Source organism: Ranitomeya imitator, chromosome 1, assembly GCF_032444005.1.
Source record: "Ranitomeya imitator isolate aRanImi1 chromosome 1, aRanImi1.pri, whole genome shotgun sequence".
Taxonomy (NCBI): Eukaryota; Metazoa; Chordata; class Amphibia; order Anura; family Dendrobatidae; genus Ranitomeya; species Ranitomeya imitator.
This window is the reverse complement of record NC_091282.1, coordinates 257,845,075-257,868,990: the sequence shown is the minus strand read 5'-3', so window position 1 is coordinate 257,868,990 and position 23,916 is coordinate 257,845,075. Positions and strand designations below refer to the sequence as shown.

At 42.6% G+C, this 23,916-nt stretch overlaps 1 protein-coding gene across 1 annotated transcript in view; it reads right to left on the bottom strand.

The window, feature by feature from the left end:
* RFLNA (refilin A) overlaps nucleotides 1-20,821 on the bottom strand; it is an 88,112-nt gene extending 67,291 nt beyond the window's left edge. Inside the window, exons 1-2 of the mRNA XM_069755995.1 lie at nucleotides 20,629-20,821; nucleotides 12,587-12,929 (exon numbers count right to left, since the gene is read on the bottom strand). Of these exons, the coding sequence (XP_069612096.1) occupies nucleotides 12,587-12,805 (219 nt within the window). The 5' untranslated portion in view covers nucleotides 12,806-12,929; nucleotides 20,629-20,821. The remainder of the gene's footprint in view (nucleotides 1-12,586; nucleotides 12,930-20,628) is intronic.
* Nucleotides 20,822-23,916: the final 3,095 nt, after the last annotated feature.

Genomic DNA, 23,916 nt, shown 5'->3' with positions numbered 1-23,916 from the left:
TGCCATCGTGATCACATACTTTTCATATTTTCACCTCTTGTCTTCCTGTTTCATTGCTCTTCCCAATGACAGAGTTCAGAGAAGGTCAATGTATAAAGAGGCACCCTAGCTCTTCACAGGACATCTTATCACTGTGCAAACAGTCCAGACCATATAACCTGGTCAGAAAACAATAACTACTTCTCAGTAGTACAATGGATCTGCACAGAAAAAAAAGTCTATTTTTGGAATAAATTCCTATTAAGTTTTCCAAAGAACTTCAATTGCAAAACTCTAATATAATCATTTCCCCCAAAATAAGTGAAAGACGATACTTTACATTCTGCTTTAGAAATCAGGGATTTGTACACTCATTAAATAAACTTGTTGTGCCTTAGCCCATTCTATAACATTATTATACGGCACACGAGACGCTTGTGTAGAAAATAATGCAGCCTTGCACAGCATATGGGGTTCCTACTTACTGAAGAATACCGGCCTCTCAGTGTCCCCCTAAAACAGCAAATGCTGGAGTATGTCACGTTTCTTTTTGTTATTGTTTTTGCATAAACCCATGGTAAAAAAAATCCCCTTGTGTGATTCTCTCTAAACTGGAGGCAAGCAATATGAGACTATACATTTCTATAGATGCCACATTACAGATACTATCCTATTTTACCCAGAGAGGTGAACCCTCTACATCTTAGGTGACCATTGTTTCATTTCACATAGTTGTCCAACGAGGCTTTATATGAGTTTGTCTGGTAATGCACAGCCCAATTTGAATACGCGCAATGTGCCGAATGTTTTGCCTTGGCCAGCTCCTCTTCAAGACTCTGTGTCCTCTAGCAATCTCCTGACACAGCACTGCACCTTGTCAGGGAAACTTTTCCCATCTGATGGAACTGTGAAGGATGCAGCCCATCTCCTGCCAATGATATCCTATAGCATTCATGTGACATAAAAAATGTCATAAGAATGCCAGGGAACACAGCAGCTGTCATACCCGCTCTCCTTGGCGCTGCGGCCGCTGCTCCTGCCGGCTCCTCTCGTGGCATCTCCGCGTGCCGTTCTCAGCATTGCGCTGATTCCCCGGTTCCTCCTCCTGCTGCTCGGGGGTTCCGGCGTGGTGTCCGCGCTTCCTCCTTCTCCCGTCCTGTGCCTGCTCCACACATGCGCCTTAGGACGCGGGCGCGCGCTCCTTCTTCCTCTTAACCCCTTCCGCGCTTCTGGTCCTCCTATCAGGTACTTTCTCTGGCTATATCAGGCGTCTCCTCCTTAATGGAGGCGCCTGATTATTGTGTGCAGTTCATACACTGTTTCTGGTCCCGTTTGGTTCGGTTTTATTCCGTTCCTGCCTGGTCTGCTATTGCAGGCTTTTCTCTTATTAATCCCTGTCTTCTCCATTGTTTTTGTCCTGCCTCCTGTTATCCGTTCCTTGTTTTTTCCCGCTTCCATTTTCCCACTGTTCTGTTTGTCTTCTCCCATCCTCCCTCTCCTGTCTTCCTTTAGAGCCGTCCCTCTTGGCACCAACTGTTACGGTACTTGTCCCCCTCGGGCTTGCTCCCAACTATCCCTGTATAGGGGTTTTCATCTCAGGGTTCGCTCGCCCCCGGGTGCGTCAGTACCGTGACCCAGAGGGTCCTCTCTCTTATCGTCTTACTCTGACGTCACAGCAGCTCAATGTAGAGGGCCCTCAATTATCCAGAAGGTAAGTATACTTTTTTCTTATTTTATATGGCATTCTGAGGGCATTCAAACGTGGTGGTCCAGTAGCAGACAACCCCATTAATGTGTTGGTGTAACTGCGACCATATAGCAATCCCATTTGAAAAAGTGGGGTCAAGAGCCAACTACCGGTAATCTCCACCATGACTTACCCAACTCTATGCAAAAATATCCCAAAATGAACCCTGTAAGCACCAAGGGCAAGAAATCAAGACACCTCTGCATATACCAGGACAGCTGAACGGTTCTTGTTCCGTGTAAGATTCATGTCATTATCAAATTTGGCAGAATGTAGGAAACAAGACAACATTAGCTCACAATGATACATTTAAACATTACAATTTTTACCATTAATTCACAATATCTCTCTGTTAATATATGCCTCTTCAGGGAGAAAGAGGACTTTAACTCTACTGCCACCTATTGGAAGTAGCAATCCTAAAAGGCAATATCAACCGGTTAACAAGCCTTGCCACATGACTTATGATAAAAACAAAACAACAATCTCAACTTGCTGACATGTTTTCAGGATGTTGCTCCTCCTCAGTAAGTCAGTAAGAAGCATGAGGTCTAATTTGGCTGTATGAGAGGTCTCTAACTGAAGTTTAAGGGGTAAGGTCTCTCCTTATGGAGACTGACATGCCTGACATGCAAGTGTAAGGAGACTTATAGACCATGTAATGCTCCTCTGGGAGATTAACTAAGCAAATTGCCTCTTCAGAGAGGAAAAGGACTTGAACTCTAGTGCCACCTACACTGGCATATCAGGCAAGTGACTCTACCCAAGAAGAGACATTACCCCTCAGACCTCAGTCAGAGGTTTATCATACAGCTAAATCAGAGGAGAGGCAACTCGCCGAAACACTTAATATTGACTTTTAGGATTGCTACTTCTAATAGGTGGCACTAGAGTTCAAGCCTGCTTCCTGAAGAGGCAATTTGCATATTTAATTTCCCAGAGGAGCATTGCATGCCTATAAGTCTCCATACACTGACAGGTGAGGCATGTCACTCTCCACAATGAGAAACGTTACCAATTAGACATCTGTTGATATAATCATGTCCATGACATGCACACTTACAGCATTACAACTATGATACTTTTTGTGAATGATGTTGTCTATTCTATTGGATGAAATTAGTATTATAATACCGTCCTTGGTGGGACAATCCTTCTGTTGACCTGAATCTCCCGGCACTTCCACACTTCCTATATTTCCTTTTTGAAATGCTAAATAGCCTGTAATTAAAGAGGTTCCGTCACGAACATTGAAGGCAAATTAACCACCCGTGGGTTACACACCTATGTGAAGAACATGGGTGCTTCCTTCGCATTTACAAATGTTGAGGTATTCACCAGCTGCGGCATCAAGGTGGACAGTGACTGTAAATGTCCCACCAACATTGTGACTCCCCTTTCTCTTCTACGGGAGTTATGGAAAAAGTCAAACAAGCGTGGTCTCTGCTGTTACGTTTCAATGAAAAGCCGTTCAAGCATGTGAACCATATGTGGATCTTTCACGCAATGAAATGCAAGTGACTACTCAAAAAGTTTGAAGAGATGCTATATTGTATCCATTTATCATTTTAGATATTAGCACTGAGCCATTATAACTACAAATACCCAGAATGGTAAAAAAAAATATTTGCAACATGTAAAGAAAGATAAAGCTGTGAGGAATTGTAAGATCTTAATTGTATATCATGTACTTTATGTATACACTAGGTTCTACTAAACAACCACCTCACCTAGTTCCCACTACTCTGCTGCCAACACAGGAGTATGATATACAGATACATTTAGACATAACAGTCCCACATGTGCCTCATATTAAATCACCATCTAGAGGATCGTGAATGTCTGTAAGATATTAACAGTAACCAGGCCTTCAGTAGAGGCTGCATAAGGTCCACTAATGGACATCATTAACTTCGGTACTTTATTTGTAAATTCAGAAATGAGTTAAAACGCCTGAGTTGCTTCGTTCTGCTTAACCCCAGTAAGGGACAGACATTTGCTTCAAAGCCATGTGCAACTCAGCCTGAATATCAATAGGTATTGAAAATATCATTGAAACAGAATTTGACAGCGCTTCTTAGATCTCTTGCCCAATTTAAAAAAATAAAAAAATTAAGTGCAGAATATATTTCATTCATTTCCTTTAAACGCATCTCACGTGTTATTTCCAAATGCAAAATTGTGACAAATCTTATTCACATTAATATAACATCTGGAGGCCCATTTTTGAATAAAAGAAAACAAATCAAAATCTGAACCGGGACTTAAAGTACTTTTTAGTTTTTATGCTCTCCTTAAATATCTGTTGTCAAGTTTATCAGTTTAAGGTAGGGACAGAGACCTTGATTGCAGTGGTAGGTCTAAAAATTGGGGAACACTCATTTACAGGAATTGTTCTGTCTCACCAGGCCAGCAAACACCCATTGAATGAGCAAATTCAATGTTTTAATTTTTAAGCCATCTTAAAAATCATTGTTTTCCCCAGCACATCTTGTGTAATGTCAAATTATTGTACACTCCGCAGTATGAAAGCTTTACTTCTCAAAATGCAAATCACCATAGCAAACTCGGTGCAGATACCAAACAAGCGGTGACCAGAAAAATGTCCATAGGAAAAATGCCCACAGGAAAATTGCCCACAGGAAAATTGCCCACATGGAAAATTGCCCACACTGAAAATTGCCCACATGGAAAATTGCCCACACGGAAAATTGCCCACACGGAAAATTGCCCACACCGAATATTGCCAATTGCAGCATCACAAAGTTTCAGATCCATGATATTTGAGGTGCAAGGTGAAGAATGCCCACAGAAAATTGCCCACAGGCTGAATTATAGGTTAAATGCTCTGTAGGACAGGGGGATAGTATATGCATGTACACATGAGATGCTCTGCAGGGAAAAAGAATAATATATAATTATAGGCGAGATGCTCTGCAGGGCAGAAGAATAATATAGATTTATAGGTGAGATGCTCTGCAGGACAGAGAATAGCAAAGAGATATAGGTTAAATGCTCTGCAGGATAGGGGGATATTATGCAGGTATATGTGAGATGCTCTGCAGGGCAGAAGAATAATTTACAATTATAGGTGAGATGCTCTGCAGGGCAGAAGAATAATATAGAATTATAGGTGAGAAGCTCTGCAGAACAGAGAATAGCAAAGAGATATAGGTTAAATGCTCTGCAGGACAGGGGATAGTATGCAGGTATATGTGAGATGCTCTTCAGAACAGAGAATAGTATAGCTGCCGGGTGATTGCCCTTGACTTCCATGGGCTCCATTGAAATACAATACAGCACAACACAGGCAGCAAAGAAAATGCAGAATGGATTTCAACAAAGGTCTCTGGGCCCAGTTTACTTCTCCAGGTTGTACAGGTTCGGTTCACTCATCCCTAGTCCCACAGTATGGATTCTGTTCTTAGGAGTTGTCATTCCATTGTGCTAACAATAATTCTACTCTCATTGTGGTGTGTCTGGGCCTAGAGACCCTTATTCCACTCTCATTGTGGTGTGTCTGGGCCTCGAGACCCTTATTCCACTCTCATTGTGGTGTGTCTGGGCCTAGAGACCCTTATTTATTCCACTCTCATTGTGGTGTGTCTGGGCCTAGAGACCCTTATTCCACTCTCATTGTGGTGTGTCTGGGCCTAGAGACCCTTATTCCACTCTCACTGTGGTGTTTCTGGGCCTAGAGACCCTTATTCCACTCTCATTGTGGTGTGTATGGGCCTAGAGACCCTTATTCCACTCTGATTGTGGTGTGTCTGGGCCTACAGACCCTTATTCCACTCTCATTGTGGCGTGGTCTGGGCCTAGAGACCCTTATTCCACTCTCATTGTGGGGTGTCTGGGCCTAGAGACCCTTATTCCACTCTCATTGTGGGGTGTCTGGGCCTAGAGACCCTTATTCAAATCCACTCTGCATTTCCTTCCATCCTATGCCTGCCTGCCCCTGTAGTAAATCTGTATGATACATAACTAGGTAGGGTCTGTTCACTCTTACACTTGGTAGCCATAAGTGGACAGGGAAGGAAGTGCAGGCCCCAGATTCACTGCCACTGAAGTCAATGGGAGAGCGGAGCTGCTATGGCACTTCCGCTCCTCTGACAGATTCTGACAGAATCTCACCTTTCTGGGCTTCCAGGACCATCTATCTCAGCCAGCAGCACCCTGCTTTTGGTGGGCACCCACTGAAATGATAATGTATTAGATCTGACCTGCAGTCCCATGTAACTCTACAGATAATATAGTGATTCTTTTGTGGGCACTGATAGCAGTGATGGCACCTCTGGATCATACTGCTGCTGGTTCTGCCTGTGCTGCTGTTCTGGGCTTGTGCGAGGAGTAAGGCAGAATCAGTGAGAGATGAGAGCAGACTAGATCTATCTATTGCTGAGAATGACAGACTACTACAAACCACAGATCTTCAGCATGCTTGCAGTGTTGCACTAGGTCAGCTGTAAATCACAAGTCATGTGAACATCCTCACCTTTCACCTCAAATATCACAGATCTGAAACTTTGTAATGCTGCAATTGGCAATTTTCCATGTGGGCAATTTTCCATGTGGGCATTTTTCCATGTGGGCAAATTTCTGTGTGGGTAATTTTCCATGTGGGCAACTTTCCGTGTGGGGAATTTTCCATGTGGGGAATTTTCTGTGTGGGCAATTTTCCGTGTGGGCAATTTTCTGTGTGGGCAATTTTCCTGTGGGCATTTTTCATGTGGGCAATTTTCCTGTCGGCATTTTTCAGGGAACCGTTAAACAAAATGTCAATGCGCTGAGATAATCTTATACATGTGCCCCTGCTATGTACTGTGTAATGGCTGTGTCTGACTGTACAGGAACATGGTCTGATCATACCACCTCTCCTGGACAGGGGAGGAAGCAAAAGAGTATAAAAACATTACAGAATGGGATCCCGTGCTGTAATGTCTATATACTCTTTTGCTTCCTGCCATGGCCAGGAGCTGTGGTATGATCAGACAATGTTCCTGTACGGTCAGACACAGCCATTACACAGTACACAGCAGGGGCACATGTATAAGATTATCTCAGCGCATGGACATTTTTTTCAAACACATCCAATTGTGGAAGTTATTATTATTAAAAGATTTATTGATTAAAATGTTGATTAAAATTAACTTTGCTTGTGGGAAAATTCCTTTAAATCAGCCCAAAGGACAGTTATGTTTCTCTCCTACAAAAGGTTGAACAGGAAGGAAGTGTTCCAAGGAAATGTTTTTATTTAACCCCTTAGTGACAGAGCCAATTTGGTACTTAATGACCGAGCCAATTTTTACAATTCTGACCACTGTCATTTTATGAGGTTATAACTCTGGAACGCTTTAACGGATCCCGCTGATTCTGAAATTGTTTTTTTCATGACATATTGTACTTCATGTTAGTGGTAACATTTCTTCGATATTACTTGCGATTATTTATGAAAAAAACAAAAATATGGCGAAAATGTTTAAAATTTTGCAATTTTTAAAATTTGTATTTTTATGCCCTTAAATCAGAGAGATATGTCACAAAAAATAGTTAATAAATAACATTTCCCACATGTCTACTTTACATAAGCACAATTTTGGAAACAATTTTTTTTTTGTTAGGGAGTTATAAAGGTTAAAAGTTGACCAGCAATTTCTCATTTTTACAACACCATTTTTTATTAGGGACCACATCACGTTTGAAGTCATTTTGAGGGGTCTATATGATAGAAAATAACCAAGTGTGACACCTTTCTAAAAACTGCACCCCTCAAGGTGCTCAAAACCACATTCAAGAAGTTTATTAACCCTTTACGTGCTTCACAGGAACTGAAACAATGTGGAAGGAAAAAATGAACATTTAACTTTTTTTTGCAAACATTTTACTTCAGAACCATTTTTTTTTATTTTCACAAGTGTAAAAACAGAAATTTAACCATAGATTTTGTTGTGCAATTTCTCCTGAGTACGTCGATACCCCAAATGTGGGGGTAAACCACTGTTTGGGTGCACCGTAGAGCTTGGAAGAGAAGGAGTGCCATTTTACTTTTTCAATGTAGAATTGGCTGGAATTGAGATCGGACGCCATGTTGCGTTTGGAGAGCCCCTGATGTGCCTAAAAAGTAGAAGCCCCCAAAAATGATACCATTTTGGAAACTAGACCCCTTAAGGAACGTATCTAGATGTGTGGTGAGCACTTTAAACCCCCAGGTGTTTCACAGAATATTATAACGTAGAGCCGTGAAAATAAAAAATCACATTCTTTTTACAAAAATGATATTTTTGCCCCGAAATTTTTATTTTCACAAGGGTAACAGGAGAAATTAGACCACAAAAGTTGTTGTGCAATTACTCCTGAGTATGTCAATACCCAATATGTGGGGGAAAACCACTGTTTGGGCGCACCGCAGAGCTTGGAAGAGAAGTAGTGCCATTTTACTTTTTCAATGTAGAATTGGCTGGAATTGAGATCGGACCCATGTCGCGTTTGGAGAGCCCCTGATGTGCCTAAACAGTGGAAACCCCCCACAAGTGACACCATTTTGGAAACTAGACCCCTTAAGGAACTTATCTAGATGTATGGTGAGCACTTTCAACCCCCAGGTGCTTCACAGAAATTTATAAAGTAGAGCCGTGAAAATAAAAAATACTTTTTTTTCCCTCAAAAATGATTTTTTTAGCCTGCAATTTTTTACTTTCTCAAGGGTAACAGGAGACATTGGACCCCAAAATCTGTTGACCAGTTTGTCCGGAGTATGCTGATACCCCACATGTGGAAGGGCACTGTTTGGGCATCCATCGGGGCTCGGAAGGGAAGGAGCGCCACTTGGAATGCAGACTTTGATGGGATGGTCTGTGAGCGTCATGTTGCATTTGCAGAGCTCCTGATGTACCTAAACAGTATAAACCCCCCACAAGTAACCCCATTTTGGAAACTAGACCCCCCAACGAGCATATCTAGATGTGTGGTGAGCACTATGAACCCCCAACTGCTTCACAGAAGTTTATAATGTAGAGCCATGAAAATAAAAAAAAATCAAATTTTTTCCACAAAAATGATCTTTTCACCCCCAAATTTTTACTTTCACAAGGGTAACAGGGGAAATTGGACCCCAAAATTTATTGTGCAATTTATGCTGAGTAGGCTGATATCCCATATGTGGGGGGGACCACTGTTTGGGCGCATGGCAGAGCTCGGAAGGGAAGGAGCGCCGTTTTGGAATGCAGACTTTGATAGAATGGTCTGCAGGCGTTATGTTGCGTTTGCAGAGCCCCTAATGTACCTAAACAGTAGAAGCCCCCCACAAGTGACCCCATTTTGGAAACTAGACCCCCCAAGGAACTTGTCTAGATGTGTGGTGAGAACTTTGAATGCCCAAGTGCTTCACAGAAGTTTATAATGCAGAGTCGTGAAAATAAATAAAAAAAATTTCTCCGCAAAAAAGATTTATAGCCCCCAAGTTTTTATTTTCACAAGGGTAACAAGAGAAATTGGACCCCAAAAGTTGTTTTCCAATTTGTCCTGAGTATGCTGGTCCCCTATGTGTGGGGGGACCACTGTTTGGGCGCACGGCAGAGCTCGTAAGGGAAGTAGCGCAGTTTTGGAATGCAGACTTTGATAGAATGGTCTCCGGGCGTTATGTTGCGTTTGCAGAGCCCTGATGTACCTAATAGTAAAACCCCCCACAAGTGACCCCATTTTGGAAACCAGACCCCCCATGGAACTTATCTAGATGTGTGGTGAGAACTTTGAATGCCCAAGTGCTTCACAGAAGTTTATAATGCAGAGTCGTGAAAATAAAAAATATTTTTTTTTCCACAAAAAAGATTTTTTAGCCTCTAAGTTTTTATTTTCACAAGGGTAACAAGAGAAATTGGACCCCAAAAGTTGTTGTCCAATTTTTCCTGAGTATGCTGGTACCCCATGTGTGGGGGGCCCACTGTTTGGGTGCACGGCAGAGCTCGTAAGGGAAGGAGTGCTCTTTTGGAATGCAGACTTTGATAGAATGGTCTGCGGGCATTATGTTTCGTTTGCAGAGCCCCTGATGTACCTAAACAGTAGTAACTCCCCACAAGTGACCCCATTTTGGAAACTAGACCCCCAAAGGAACTTATCTAGATGTGTGGTGAGAATTTTGAATGCCCAAGTGCTTCACAGATGTTTAGAATGCAGAGTCGTGAAAATAAAAATATTTTTTTTTCCACAAAAAACATATTGTAGCCCCCAAGTTTTTATTTTCACAAGGGTAACAGGAGAAATTGGACCCCAAAAGTTGTTGTCCAATTTATCCCGAGTATGCTGATGCCCCATATGTGGAGGTAAACCACTGTTTGGGCGCACGGCAGAGCTCAGAAGGGAGGGAGCACCATTTGACTTTTTGAGCGCAAAATTGGCTGTCATGTTTGGAGACCACCTGATGTACCTAAACAGTGTAAACCCCCCAATTCTAACTCCAACCCTAACTCCAACACACGCCTAAGCCTATTCCCAACCCGATCCATAATAATAATCACAACCCTAACGATAATCACAACCCTAACCCCAAAGCAACCCTAATCTGAACCCTAATCATAACCCTAATCAAAACCTTAATTCCAACACACCCCTAATGCTAATCTCAACCCTAACCTCAAACCTAACCCTAATCCCAATAAACCCCTAACCCTAATCCTAACCTTAACCCTAATGCCAACCCTAACCCTAATACCAACCCTAATCCAAACCCTAACCCTAATCCCAACCCTAGCCCTAACTTTAGCCCCAACTCTAACCCTAGCCCTAACCCTAACTTTAGCCCAACCCTAGTCCCAACCCTATATTTAGCCCCAACCTTAATCCTAGCCCTAACTTTAGCCCCAACTCTAACCCTAGCCCAACCCTAACCCTAGCCCTAACTTTAGCCCCAACTCTAACCCTAGCCCAACCCTAACCCTAGCCCTAAGGCTACTTTCACACTTGCGTCGTGTGGCATCCGTCGCAATCCGTCGTTTCGGACAAAAAAGGGATCCTGCAAATGTGCCCGCAGGATGCGTTCTTTGCCCATAGACTTGTATTGCCGACAGATCGCGACGAATGGCCACACGTTGCGTCCGTTGTGCACTGGATCCGTTGTGTTTTGGCGGACCGTTGTAACAAAAAATGTTCAATGTAACGTTTTTTTGTATGTCGCGTCCGCCATTTCCGACCATGCATGCGTGGCTGTAAGCCCGCCACCTCCTCCCAAGGACATAGACAGGGCAGCGGATGTGTTGAAAAACTGCATCCGCTGCCCACGTTGTGCACAATTTTCACAATGTGCGTCGGTATGTCGGGCTGACGCATTGCGATGGCCCCGTACCGACGCAAGTGTGAAAGAAGCCTAACCCTAGCCCTAACCATAGCCCTAACCCTAAATTTAGCCCCAACCCTAACCCTAAATTTAGCCCGAACCCTAACCCTAAATTTAGCCCCAACCCTAACCCTAAATTTAGTCCCAACCCTAACCCTAACCCTAAATTTAGCCCCAACCCTAACCCTAAATTTAGCCCCAACCCTAACCCTAAATTTAGCCCCAACCCTAACCCTAAATTTAGCCCCAACTCCTCCAGGAGGGGACGCAGGAGGGCCCAGGGACACCGGTAAGTATAGCAGGGTCCCCGAATCCCCCTATTTCTCTGTCCTCTGATATGCAATCACATTAGAGGACAGAGAATGACAGATCGCTTTTTTTTTGCGGCCGCTGGTAAACCGGGTAATTACCAGCGATCGCAAAACAGGGGTCAGTAAAAACCATGTCATGTTCTTTGGTGTCTCGGCTACCCCTGGCAGCCAAGACCCCAAAGATTTTCCGGGTATCGGCCGGCGGGCGCACTGCGCATGCGCCCGCCATTTTTTGGCCAGAACAAGATGGTGGCGCCCATCGGGAGCTACGAGGAGCACCGGGGGAAACAGGTGAGTATCGGGGGGATATCGGGGTCCCCATTTCTCTGTCCTCTGATGTGCGATCACATCGGAGGACAGAGAAATTAAATGGGAAATCGCTGGGTTTTTTTTGCGACCGTCGGTAAACGGTTAATTACCGGCGATCGCAACCCGGGGGTCGGTAAAAATCCCCCAAATCATGTTCTCTGGGGTCTCGGCTACCTCCGGCAACCGAGACCCCAGAGAAAATCTGACTCTGGGGGGCGCTATTCACGTTTTCCACAGCGCCATTAATTAACAGTGCTGTGGTTTAAGTACCCTTAACTGCCACCGGCATATCGGCGGTTGTTAAGGGGTTAAAGAAGCACTAGGACAGGATCTCTATTTTGAGATATTTATGTAGTTCCCTTTTCTGTGGCTCCAATCTATGGGTGTACTCTTTACTACAGGTGTCGATGTTTCCTCGTACTATACTTGTCAGGCTACAAATATGCTTTAGCACTTTTTCTAGCCGCAGTAATTATTTACAAACTATTAACACTAAGCTCCTGACATTCTTCTCACATAAGTTCTGGACAAATATACAAGAAACACAAATCTGTTTCTCATCAATATAAGAAATAGCAGCATATGTATGTCTGTAACAGAAGACAGATTCTGGTCAGAAGCATCCGAATTACTAGTTTAAAACATTACAGAAAGAAGTTAGATTAAGAAAAAAACTGAAGGATCAGTAGACCGCTTATTTTTTACATTAAAACCTCAAGTGCATTCTATGGCGAACATTTAACCCCACCCTGCGATCATTAACATGCTCTAATAGGGTGTAAACACAATGGATACAAGCTGAAAATCCATGAACAAGTTATCACAAGACGCGTCCTTAGAATATGGGAATAGAGGAATGCAACAGCAGTCAAATAAACAGTTTAGCTAAGAAAGCTAGAATAAAGTACATACCACTTTCCCCTCTCTGGTCTCCTTCTTGTAGGCATATCCTGGGTATTGTGTTGGTGTAATGCTGCCCTCTGCTCTGCTCTCAGTAATGCCAGGAGAGACAGAATAAAAAGGAGGACTGGGGCTTGGTGGGAGGCCAGAATCCGGACTATCCAATAACCCTTCCCGATTCTTGTCCTTTAAACTGTCTTCCATCCCTTGCAAATTCAGATGTCCTACCATGTCTGGCAGAGCCTCGGTCAACTCCCGGGAAAACCTGATCCAATTTCTGTTTATTTCTTCCACACAATGGATTCACAGATCAGACACAATTCTGAGATCTCGCAGTCCACCCTAAGATCAGGCCCTAGGTTAAGAATAAATTAATATTAAAAACCAAGATACTTTATCAATCATATAATTGTTTACATATATTTGTCAGATCTACAAGAGTCATGGACCTCTGTAAAGCTATACCGTAGTGCTGGCTCAGTAGGAGAGGTAGTAGCGTAACAATGTGGCTCTATTCTTCTATAAGCTACATGTTGTTTTGCAACCAAATAATTCTGCTCCTACCATGAATGAAACACTTCCCGAAAAGGCATTTAGGAAACAGTTCAAAGTCAAAGAATTCCTCTTATTTCAATTCTTCTATCCCAAAACAGTGTGATGTTCTGAGGGCACCACCAGGGAAGAACTTGTGCTTTCAGAGATGACTTTCTAATCCATATAGCAAATATACAAACACTACATGCCATATATCTTTATTCTGGTTTCTGGTATTTGTAGAGTCCCTGTTTAGCGCCAGTGCCGGAAGCCCTACAGGGCCTGAAATTGAGGTGGAAGCTCAGAGCTCAGAAGAACAAGTTATACATTGTCCTGCTCTATGGTCAAAAGTCATCTGCAGTTAAAGCACATCTTTACTCCTTAAATGAAACTTTACACTGTACAGAGAACTCTTCTTCTGGTGTTAACCAGTTATGTTCTTGGCCACACATTCACATTCTTGCATCTGAGTTCAGGAAGTTGACACTTTGCAACAATCATTTTTGACTCTATGGATCTACTACAATTTAGTCATATAGTCACTTAGACTTTGTGGAAACACATAAACCCTGCTCTTTTCCATTTCATAAATCTTCCCCCTTCTGCATCTAGGATTCAAATTAGTACAAATCAGATCACTGCATTGTTTTGGGTTTTAATACAGCATTATGAAGGATAATGCCCCCGCAGATTTACAGCAGTAAAGGGAGAACCACTTTAACACTGTCATGTACATTATGTGTCACATATAGTAAGAATCAATACTATATGTTTGGTCTATGAATATATACGAACATAGAAATGGATCAATATTCATTCTGCCTAAATGTAGAATTGCAGTTTCTACTTTACACAAAGTTCTAATATTGCTTGCCTTTTTAAGACATTGGGGGAAGATTTGATAAAACAAGTACCAATGAAAAATCTAGTAGATTTGCCACTCTCATCTTTAATAGGGCGTTTGGAAAAATACTCTATCCTATAAGTGATCCAACTCTCTTGGACTCATTTTGATAAAACTTAACCATACCAAACATGCATCAGCTCCTAATCCGAAGCACGTACCAATTTTAGGAGGCTCTGGAAACTTGGCCCCTAAAACCTTAATTTTAAAGAGTACCATGAAGGTGTTAAATGTCTTGATCAGGAGTAAGCAGGCCCTAGGTGATGCATACAAGCAGATCAGAATTGCAGGACAACACTTGTTATGTATTATCTTAGGGTCCCACTCTTTGTGAGGCTTCTACATGGTCTGGTCAGCCATTGAAGGCAGTGAAGAGGCACCAGAAGCTTCCTCTGACAATAACCGATAATATCCACAGGTTGCAGAAAGGTGAATGTGCAGATGCATCCTTCCTTAACTTTACTAATATATCCAAATGGTGAGTAGTGGTAGATGGCCATTTTTTGAAAGATAAAAACCTTTTACATTACTCTGATGGACATCGTGAGCAACTCAAGAGTTTTTCTTTTCCTAGATGCCCATCGTACTCCACTCGCCTTGGTTACCTTGAGTTACGAGTAAAGTTAAGGATGAGCAAATTTTTATTTTATCCATTGGACAAATTCTTTAAAGGGAACCTGTAACATGACAAAACCCTATTAACCTGCAGTTATGGGGTCAATCTACAGGTTAGAGCTGATGTCAGTCAGGGCCGGGGGAGCGGTTACAGCAGACGCACTATTCACAGAGTGGTGACTGAACCCGCACCGGCAGCTCCCTGTGACTAAAACTCGAACACTGTTTAGGGGAATAAAGTTAATTTCCTTCCGGCAGCGGGAGTTTTAGTGTTGGCACCGGGCTTTTTACCTGCAAATTTACCCCATGTCTGCAAGTTAATTGCGTTTTTCCATGTGACAGATTCTCTTCAAGTAATCTTTTAAGAATGAGCAATTTGGTCCTCGTTCAGGTAAAAATGTAATTTCCTCCTTCTTCGTGATGTGTCATCTTACAAAGGTTCCTTCATTTCTAGAAACGCTTTTCACGTTGAGTTTTGCTGTTTTGTTGCTCAGCCCACTAGACTTCTAAGAAACTAAAATTCTCAGAAGCGCGTTGCATCTCCTTAAGGCTGCAAGCACCTTCTGTTCTCCTCCTGTACTGCTGACATTGACGATTTTGCTAAGTATTCATAGGCCACATTTTGTAGACATATTTTCATTGATGGTTACAGAGCATATTCTTTTGCATACACATTAATGTGCCAGAGGTCTAGACAGCGCATGTTTGCTCTGTGCAGTGAGGATGGGAAAACTGTGCATGCGCAGACTCGCCGCGCAGAGAGGTAGTGGTTACTACACACAGACAGAGGCAAGTGATAATAGCTGATAATAGCATTGTGACATATGTTATTTTGGGTTTTTAGTAATAAGAAACAATGATTTACCCAAGATTCAGTATTACTGATTTAACAAACAAGACACTATAAGGCCACGTTCACACAGTCAGTATTTGGTCAGTGTTTTACATCAGTATTTGTAAGTCAAAATCAGGAGTGGGTGATAAATACAGAAGTGGTGATGTGTTTCTATTATACATTTCCTCTGATTGTTTCATTTCTAGTTTTCGCTTATAAATACTCATGTAAAAAAAACTCACTAAATACTCAACGTGTGCACGTGGCCTTGACATTACGCTCCCATGATGAGCTTTTGGTGCAGAAAAAACAAAATGTCTTAAGGTACCTTCACACTAAACGACGCTGCAGCGATCCAGACAACGATGCTGATCGCTGCAGCGTCGCTGTTTGGTCGCTGGAGAGCTGTCACACAGACCGCTCTCCAGCGACCAACGATGCCGGTAACCAGGGTAAACATCGGGTTACTAAGCGCAGGGCCGCGCTTAGTAACCCGATGTTTACCCTGGTTACCATCCTAAAAGTAAAAAAAACAAACGCTACATACTTACCTACCGCTGTCTGTCCCCGGCGCTTTGCTTCTCTGCTCTGGCTGTGAGCGCCGGGCAGCCGGAAAGCAGAGCGGTGATTTCACCGCTCTGTTTTCCGGCCGCTGTACTCACAGCCAGAGCAGAGAAGCACAGCGCCGGGGACAGACAGCGGTAGGTAAGTATGTAGCATTTGTTTTTTTTACTTTTAGGATGGTAACCAGGGTAAACATCGGGTTACTAAGCGCGGCCCTGTGCTTAGTAACCCGATGTTTACCCTGGTTACCAGCGAAGACATCGCTGAATCGGTGTCACACATGCCGATTCAGCGATGTCAGCGGGAGAGCCAGCGACCAAAGAAAGGTCTGGCCCTCTAGCCCCGACCAACGACATCACAGCAGGATTCTGATCGCTGCTGCGTGTCAAACTAAACGATATCGCTAGCGAGGACGCTGCAACGTCACGGATCGCTAGCGATATCGTTTAGTGTGAAGGTACCTTTACAGTTCCAGCAAAGTGGATGGGATTTATATAAATCTCATGCCCATTGCACTTTTATTTTACTCAGCGTAAACTGACCTGCGGTGCGGGCTTCAAATTTGCAGCATTTCAATTTTTCTTGCAGGTACACTAAGTTTTTTGGTGTGGATTTTCCCTATAGACTTGCATTAGGTACAGAAAATCGTTGGAAACGCATGTAATCCGCACCAACAGTGTGGCATGTAAAAATTACTGCTATTGTGAACTGCTAAGAAAGTTAAAGATGAAATGATCTCTAAAAGGGATAAAGTTAAAGATGACACGTTTCTTTTGTATTTTAGGCTCAAAAAAATAAATACACATTGTCATTTTTCACATTTTAAAAATTACAAAAAGGAAAATGGGCCCATGCAAAAGTTTGGGAACTTTTGGAGACTTGTGTGCTCAGATAACTTTTACCAAGGGTTCAGACCTTAATTAGCCTGTTAGCATTATGCCTTGTTCCCTATCATCATTAGGAAAGGACAGGCGATCCAAGTTTCCCAGCTTTATAAAAACCCAGCCTCTTCTAACCTTGTGCCAAAAAACAGCAGCCATGGGTTCTTCTAAGCAGCTGCCTAGCACTCTGAAAATGAAAATGGTGGAGGCCCACAAAGCAGGAGAAGGCTATGAGAAGATATCAAACGTTTTCAAGTTGCCCTTTCCTCAGTTTGAAATGTAATTGAGAAATGGCCATTAACAGGAACAGTGGAGATCAAGATAAGGTCTGGAAGACCAAGCAAAACATCAGTGAGAGCTGCTCATAGGATTGTGTGGAAGGCAAAACCAGAACCTCTGCTTGACTGCAAAAGACCTTCAGAAAGATTTAGCAGACTCTGGAGTTGTGGTACATTGTTCTACTATTCAGAGACACCTGTACAAATATAGCCTTCATGGAAGAGTCATCAGAAACCTCTCCTGCATCCTCACCATAAAATTCAGCATCAGAGGCATACAAAAGAACATCTAAACAAGTCTGATGCATTTTAGAAACAAGTCCTGCAGACCAATGACGTTAAAATTGAACTCTCTCTAACCATTAAACATGGGATTGGATAAATCATGCTTTGGAGTTATGTTGCAGCCAATGGCATGAGGAACATTTCACGGGTAGAGGGAAGAATGGATTCTACAAAATGTAAAAAATTCTTGATGTAAACATAACACTATCTGTAAAAAAGCTGAATTTGAAAAGAGGATGGCTTCTACAAATGAATAATGATCACACACATCAAAATCCACAATAGATTACCTCAAAAGGTGCCAGTTGAAGGTTTTACAATGGACCTCACAGTCCCCTGATCTGAACATCATTGAAAATCTGTGGCTAAACATCAAAATAGCTGTGCATACAAGACAACCCAGAAATCTCACAGAACTGGAAGAATTTTCCAAGGAAGAATTGATGAAAATCAGTCAAAAAATAATTTAAAGTCTCTTGTCTGACTACAAAAAACGTTCACAAGCTATGATATTTTCAAAAGGGGGTGCTGCTAGGTACTAACCATGCAGGGTGCACAAACTTTTGCAATTGCCTATTTTACTTTTTGTAATTTTTAAAATGTAAAAGATGACTACCGTATATATTTTTGCCTAAAATACAAAGAAAATGTGTCATCTTTAACTTTAGGCATTTTAGAGATAATTTCATCTTCAACTTACTTAATTGTTCACAATAACAGCCATTTTGACCAGAGGTGCCCAAACTTTTACATGTCACTCTAAGTATATCAATATAAATTTTGTCAAAGCCAAATATCAAAAACAAGCCAGAAAGTATCAAAAACTAAGCAGCTTTATTTCAATCATGACACGAAAAAGAGACAAAAATACGATAAAAACGTATGTTAAAAAAACACGCAAAAAACACGATTAAAAACTGCAAGCAACTTAATTGAAATAATAGGTGCAGAAATTCTGCAGCATTATATAATCACCAAAAGCTCTTCATGGGAACGTAGGCTTAAATCACTGCAAAGTGGAACTGTATTCCCTTCAATTGTTGAACAGACGGTAACTATGACTACTGACCCATTACTAATAACACCAATTTTAACAGATCCCTTTTACGGGCTAACAATAAAGGTATAAAAAGGGTGTTAAGAGGCTTACTGTAAATAACCCTTTTAAAAAAATATTATAATAATACTTATTTTTTATAAGGGTTATTTACAGTAAGCCAATCCTTTTTACCCAGTTTCGCAATACACTGAAGTACCAGTGCCCATTTATGCCTAACCCCATCGCAATTTATATTTATGAATGCATTTTTAAAGGGAATGTGTCATCAGAAAAGATCTATTGTTTAAATCACGTTATTGTTTTAAATGTATTTTTTTTTATATAACTTAAGTCACTGTATGATTTTCCATATCGCAGGCTTTTATTAAAAACAAAATAATAAATCTTGTAATTTTCATACTGGCCACTGGGGCTTTTTTAGACTCTAACATTTATGATATTCACATGTACATTAGCAGCACTGACCAGACTCTGACCTTATCTTTTTTTTTCAGGTGTTTAATAAGCGTGTGCAAACATCATTGTGAAGGAATGAGTGAGCAGGGTCAGCTGTAACATCACCTGTTGTGATCGGTGGATCATTTGTAAGCTGTACACAGAGGTGTTATCTGTAAGTGCAATCCGACCTCTGATGAACATGAGTCTGCTGAAAACTCTTCTTCACAGGACAGGAAGTATGAGTCTAAAAAGCCCTGGAGGTCATTGGTAAAATTGCAAGATTACTAATTTTATTTTTAATAAAAATAATATTAAAATACATGCAACACAAAAACGTAAACGATTTAAACACGCTGTCATTTTCTGATGACACTTTCCTTTTTCTGACCGTTTGTAGATAAGTAAAATGACATATGACAATGTATAATGGTTGTGCCAAATAAACTTACAGGTATGACCGTCATGAGGGACTGTAAGGAACAGAAGCGTTTATACCAAGTTGTGCTGTTTTTGTACATTTGTAACAATTTGTCATTTTTTTTACATTTTTCTGCCATTCTTTATAATATGTAAAAGTAGTATAAATTGAAAAAGTTCTTCCGCTCACAGCAAAATAAATCTGCTCCTTTCCATAATGTAGTCGTCATTACCAACTGGGTTGTGCTCTGTGACCGTACACGATGAGTAGGGCTCATTCCGCAGGTGATCCATGTCTTCCACCCAGGTGATCCAGTAGCGGGCCAGTAAGAGGTTAACTCGGTAGAACATCTCTAGGACCAGTAACCTGAGCTGGTGCAATGTTAGGGAAGCAGTGCACTGTAAACATAGGTAGACCAAGTGGGAATTCCAGGGATCAATGCCCCCATTCTACTCTTTAACACAACACTGCCTTCACACTGCATCAATTCAAACCATATGAAAAAGAATATCATTGTATCCATTACTTAACTCATTCCCTCCCGCACCCAGCAGGAAAATAGGGGTTCGGGGCTCCATAAAGGAGAAAAGTGTGAAGAAGAGACGTGTCCTAAAGAAAGCAGCCCTGCAGAGGTGACATTCTGGAAAGGGGGAGTACTAACAGTAACTTACCAGTTTCAAAAAAGATTCCTACCCTCCTGAATTCATGGCATTGAGCAAGGGCAGGAATCCCTCTGATCACTGGTACATGACAGGTCTGATTGGCATGTCTGAGTGTGCTACCGGAAAGCCCCTTTAATTCTGTGGTTTCCTTTACACCTTGTACCAGGTGGTGACAATATCTCTGCTTCTTCTATTATATCCTGTCATACATGTAATCCTGGATCTATAATGTTATACCAGGAACATATACAATAAATCCCTTTAACTCTCCCCCTGCCACAGCACAGCCTATGGCATCTCACAGAGAAATAGATTTCACAATCACTTGGAAAGACTGGAATTTGTAATGTAGCAGAGCTGGCTTTGTGGCTATAGCTCATCCGTTACATGCATGTGTGACTTTTTTTTACATGGGACTGCTGGAAACCAGCTATCACAAGTCACTTCACACTCAGCTCTGCTAAATCAGGCTACAGAATACTACACACAGCATTGTGGAGAAGGAAAGAAGGAAGCATGGCTGGCACAGGACATCATGCAGAGGCTGGCACAGGCAGCAGAGAGGGTGCAGGGCACTTACTGGGCGCATCCAGGTGGCAGAGATCCTTGAAGGGTCGGTGCAGGCAGCTGAGAGCTGGAGGAGAGTGCTCCCTGGAGCTGCTGCTCTCAGATCTGGAGGGAATCCAGCCTCCACTCCAGGCTGCCCTGCTGAGGGAGGGACAGAGGTGGAGGCAGCACAGCTGATCTGCAAATGTCACCAGCCAAGGTCCTCTGCCCAGGTTATGTGGGCTCAATGAGAGCACTCCCTCTAGTGCCACAAGGCTGACAAGTGCCAGTGATCGGGGTCTCACCCAGTTGTGCCTGGGACCCTCTGACCCTGGAAACTCCTGGATTTTTCATGGTTGACTTGTGTCCAGCTGACTTCTATTGTTCTGCCATTGTCCACCACTAAATAGAAAGTCAGATTTTTCGTTACAATGCAGAATTTCTCCACTTATAGACACCTCTAATTTTAGCCTTCAGGACTCAACGATTTTTTATTTTTTTAATCTTGCCTATATATATTTTTTTTTCATTTTACTTCCAACAATGTAGGCGTATGAACGAGGGCTCGTATTTCTCTGGATCAGTTGTATTTTCAAGTGGTACATACATCATATTGTATAGCTTTTATTTGTTAGAGGGGTGGGAAAAAAAAATCAGCTTTCACAATTGTTTTTTTGGGGGGGAATGGGGGTGTTTTTAGTATTCAACATGTTAACTTTTTTCATTGGGTCAGTCCGATTATCGCGACACCTAATTTATCTTTTTTGGTTATGTTTTACTGCTTTTCCAATGATAAAAACATTTATACTGTACAACAATCATATTGCTGTGTTGCCTAACTTGCCTTATTCAGAGACGTAGCATATTTACTTTATATTATCAAGAGAACAATGCAGTGTATTTTTTATATATATAATATTGAGCTATGTTGTTTTTATTTCTTTTATGGCAAACACCATTCAACTTGTCAAGTATGACTTGTTATAGACATGACGGCAGGGCCGTATTTAGAGTTTCTGCTGCCCTAGGCACTTTTACTGCTGCCTCCCCCTTTGGTGAGTATGACGCTATCAGCATAGACTTTGGCAAGAATCGCTGATGTGAAAGTCGCCTTTTGCAGCAGATCCGGCAGGTTTTCTGCATCTGCCACGTAAAGGATCACTTACAGCAACACTGCGTTCAGCCTCATTCATTCCCTATGGGATTTGCGGCACTTGCCGTGATCTGGCAAATGTGGTACCATACCTCCCAACTTTTGAAGAAGGGAAACAGGTATAAAGTAAATTTAAAATTGTAGGCCACGCTTCTGACCACACCCATTTCACAACTAGTCACACCCATATCCACCTCCCAACCACACCCATTTAGCACTGCTGATCACACTGTTTCATATACAATAATTATAACCAAAAGAAAATATGGCCACACATGATGCTCAGTACTGTATAATGGCCACACATGATGCTCAATACTGTATAATGGCCACACAGTGCTCCATACTGTATAATGGCCACACATGATGCTAAATACTGTATAATAGCCACACATGATGCTCCATACTGTATAATGGCCACATATGATGCTCCATACTGTATAATGGCCCCACATGATGCTCCATACTGTATAATGGCCACACATGATGCTCCATACTGTATACGAGGCTCCATACTGTATAATGACCGCACATGATGCTCCATACTGTATAATGGCCACACAGTGATCCATACTGTATAAAGGCAACACATGATACTCCATACTGTATAATGGCTCTACATGATGCTCAATACTGTATAATAGTCACACATGATGCTCAATACTGTATAATAGCCACACATGATGCTTCATACTGTATAATGGCCACATATGATGCTCCACACATACTGTATAGTGGCCCACCCCCTCCCATCCTGTATGCATAGCTCATCTCCCCCCCCATGCATGGTTCATCGGCTCCCCACTCCCATCATGCATGGCTCATCTCTCCCCCCTCCCAGTATGTATGGCTCATCTCCTACCCTCCCATCCTGTATGCATGGCTCATCTCCCCCTCCTTCCTGTATGCATGGCTCATCGGCTCCCCGCTCCCATCATGCATGGCTCATCTCTCCCCCCCTCCTGTATGCATGGCTCATCTCACCCCTCCTGTATGCATGGGTGGCTCATCTCCCCCCTTGTATGCGTGGTTCATCTCCCCCTCCCTGTATGCATGGGTGGCTCTGGCTCATCTCCCATCCCCCCTGTATGCGTGGCTCATGTCCCCCTCCCTGTATGCATGGGTGGCTCTGGCTCATCTCCCATCTCCCCTGTATGCGTGGCTCATGTCCCCCTGCGTGTATGCATGGGTGGCTGTTGCTCATCTACCATCCCCCCGTATGCCTGGCTCATGTCCCCCTCCCTGTATGCATGGGTGCCTCTGGCTCATCTCCCATTCCCCCCATGCATGGCTCATGTCGGCTCCCATCTTGCATGGCTCCTCATCTCTCGGTCCTCTCTCCCTGGCTGTCATATACTCACCGCGCACGGCGCAGAACAGAATCCTCCACCTCTGTCCCGGCGCAGCACCCTCGTCCTGTGTGAGCAGTCAGGTGGTACCGCTCATTAAGGTCATGAATATGTGGCATATTCATGACCTTAATGAGCGGTACCACCTGACCGCTCACACAGGACGAGCTGCAGTCGCTGAGACCAGACCAAGCATCGCTGGAGTAGCTAGGTGAGTATGTATGACTCATAATGACTCATAATGTATGATGTCAAGGGGGGCAAGGACTAGGAGGCAGGCAGGCAAGCGGGCGAGCGGGGGGGGGGGGAAATTAAGGTGACCCCGACCCAGACTCTATAAAAAAAACAAAAAGAAAAACCTTGCTCAGGTGCCGCCCCCCGCATCGTCCCCACCCTAGGCATGTGCCCTCAAGTATATCAAAACAATTCCCAATAATAAACCACCAGGCACTTCAACAATACATAACTACAAAACAGACCTACAAAAAGTAGTCAAAATGAAGCGAACCAATAAAAATAGTAACCATATTTATTGAAAACATATTAAACATATAAAAAATAACAGACAAAAAACATAATCAAGATATTCAACAGGAGGGGCTCCGGACAGTAGACCTACCCTTATATTATTGGTCAATGTGTAGCCCAAGAATCATACGCTATGGTACTCCCTTAACCACAATATATATACAAGGTATTCTCAGGAATACAGATAATTTGAACAAGCAGGGACCTTGAGCCTTAAAGGAAGGGGGTAAGGCTGCAGGCAAACAACACACCGCAGCGCTATATTCCCAAATAAGATGGATGACACTTATTA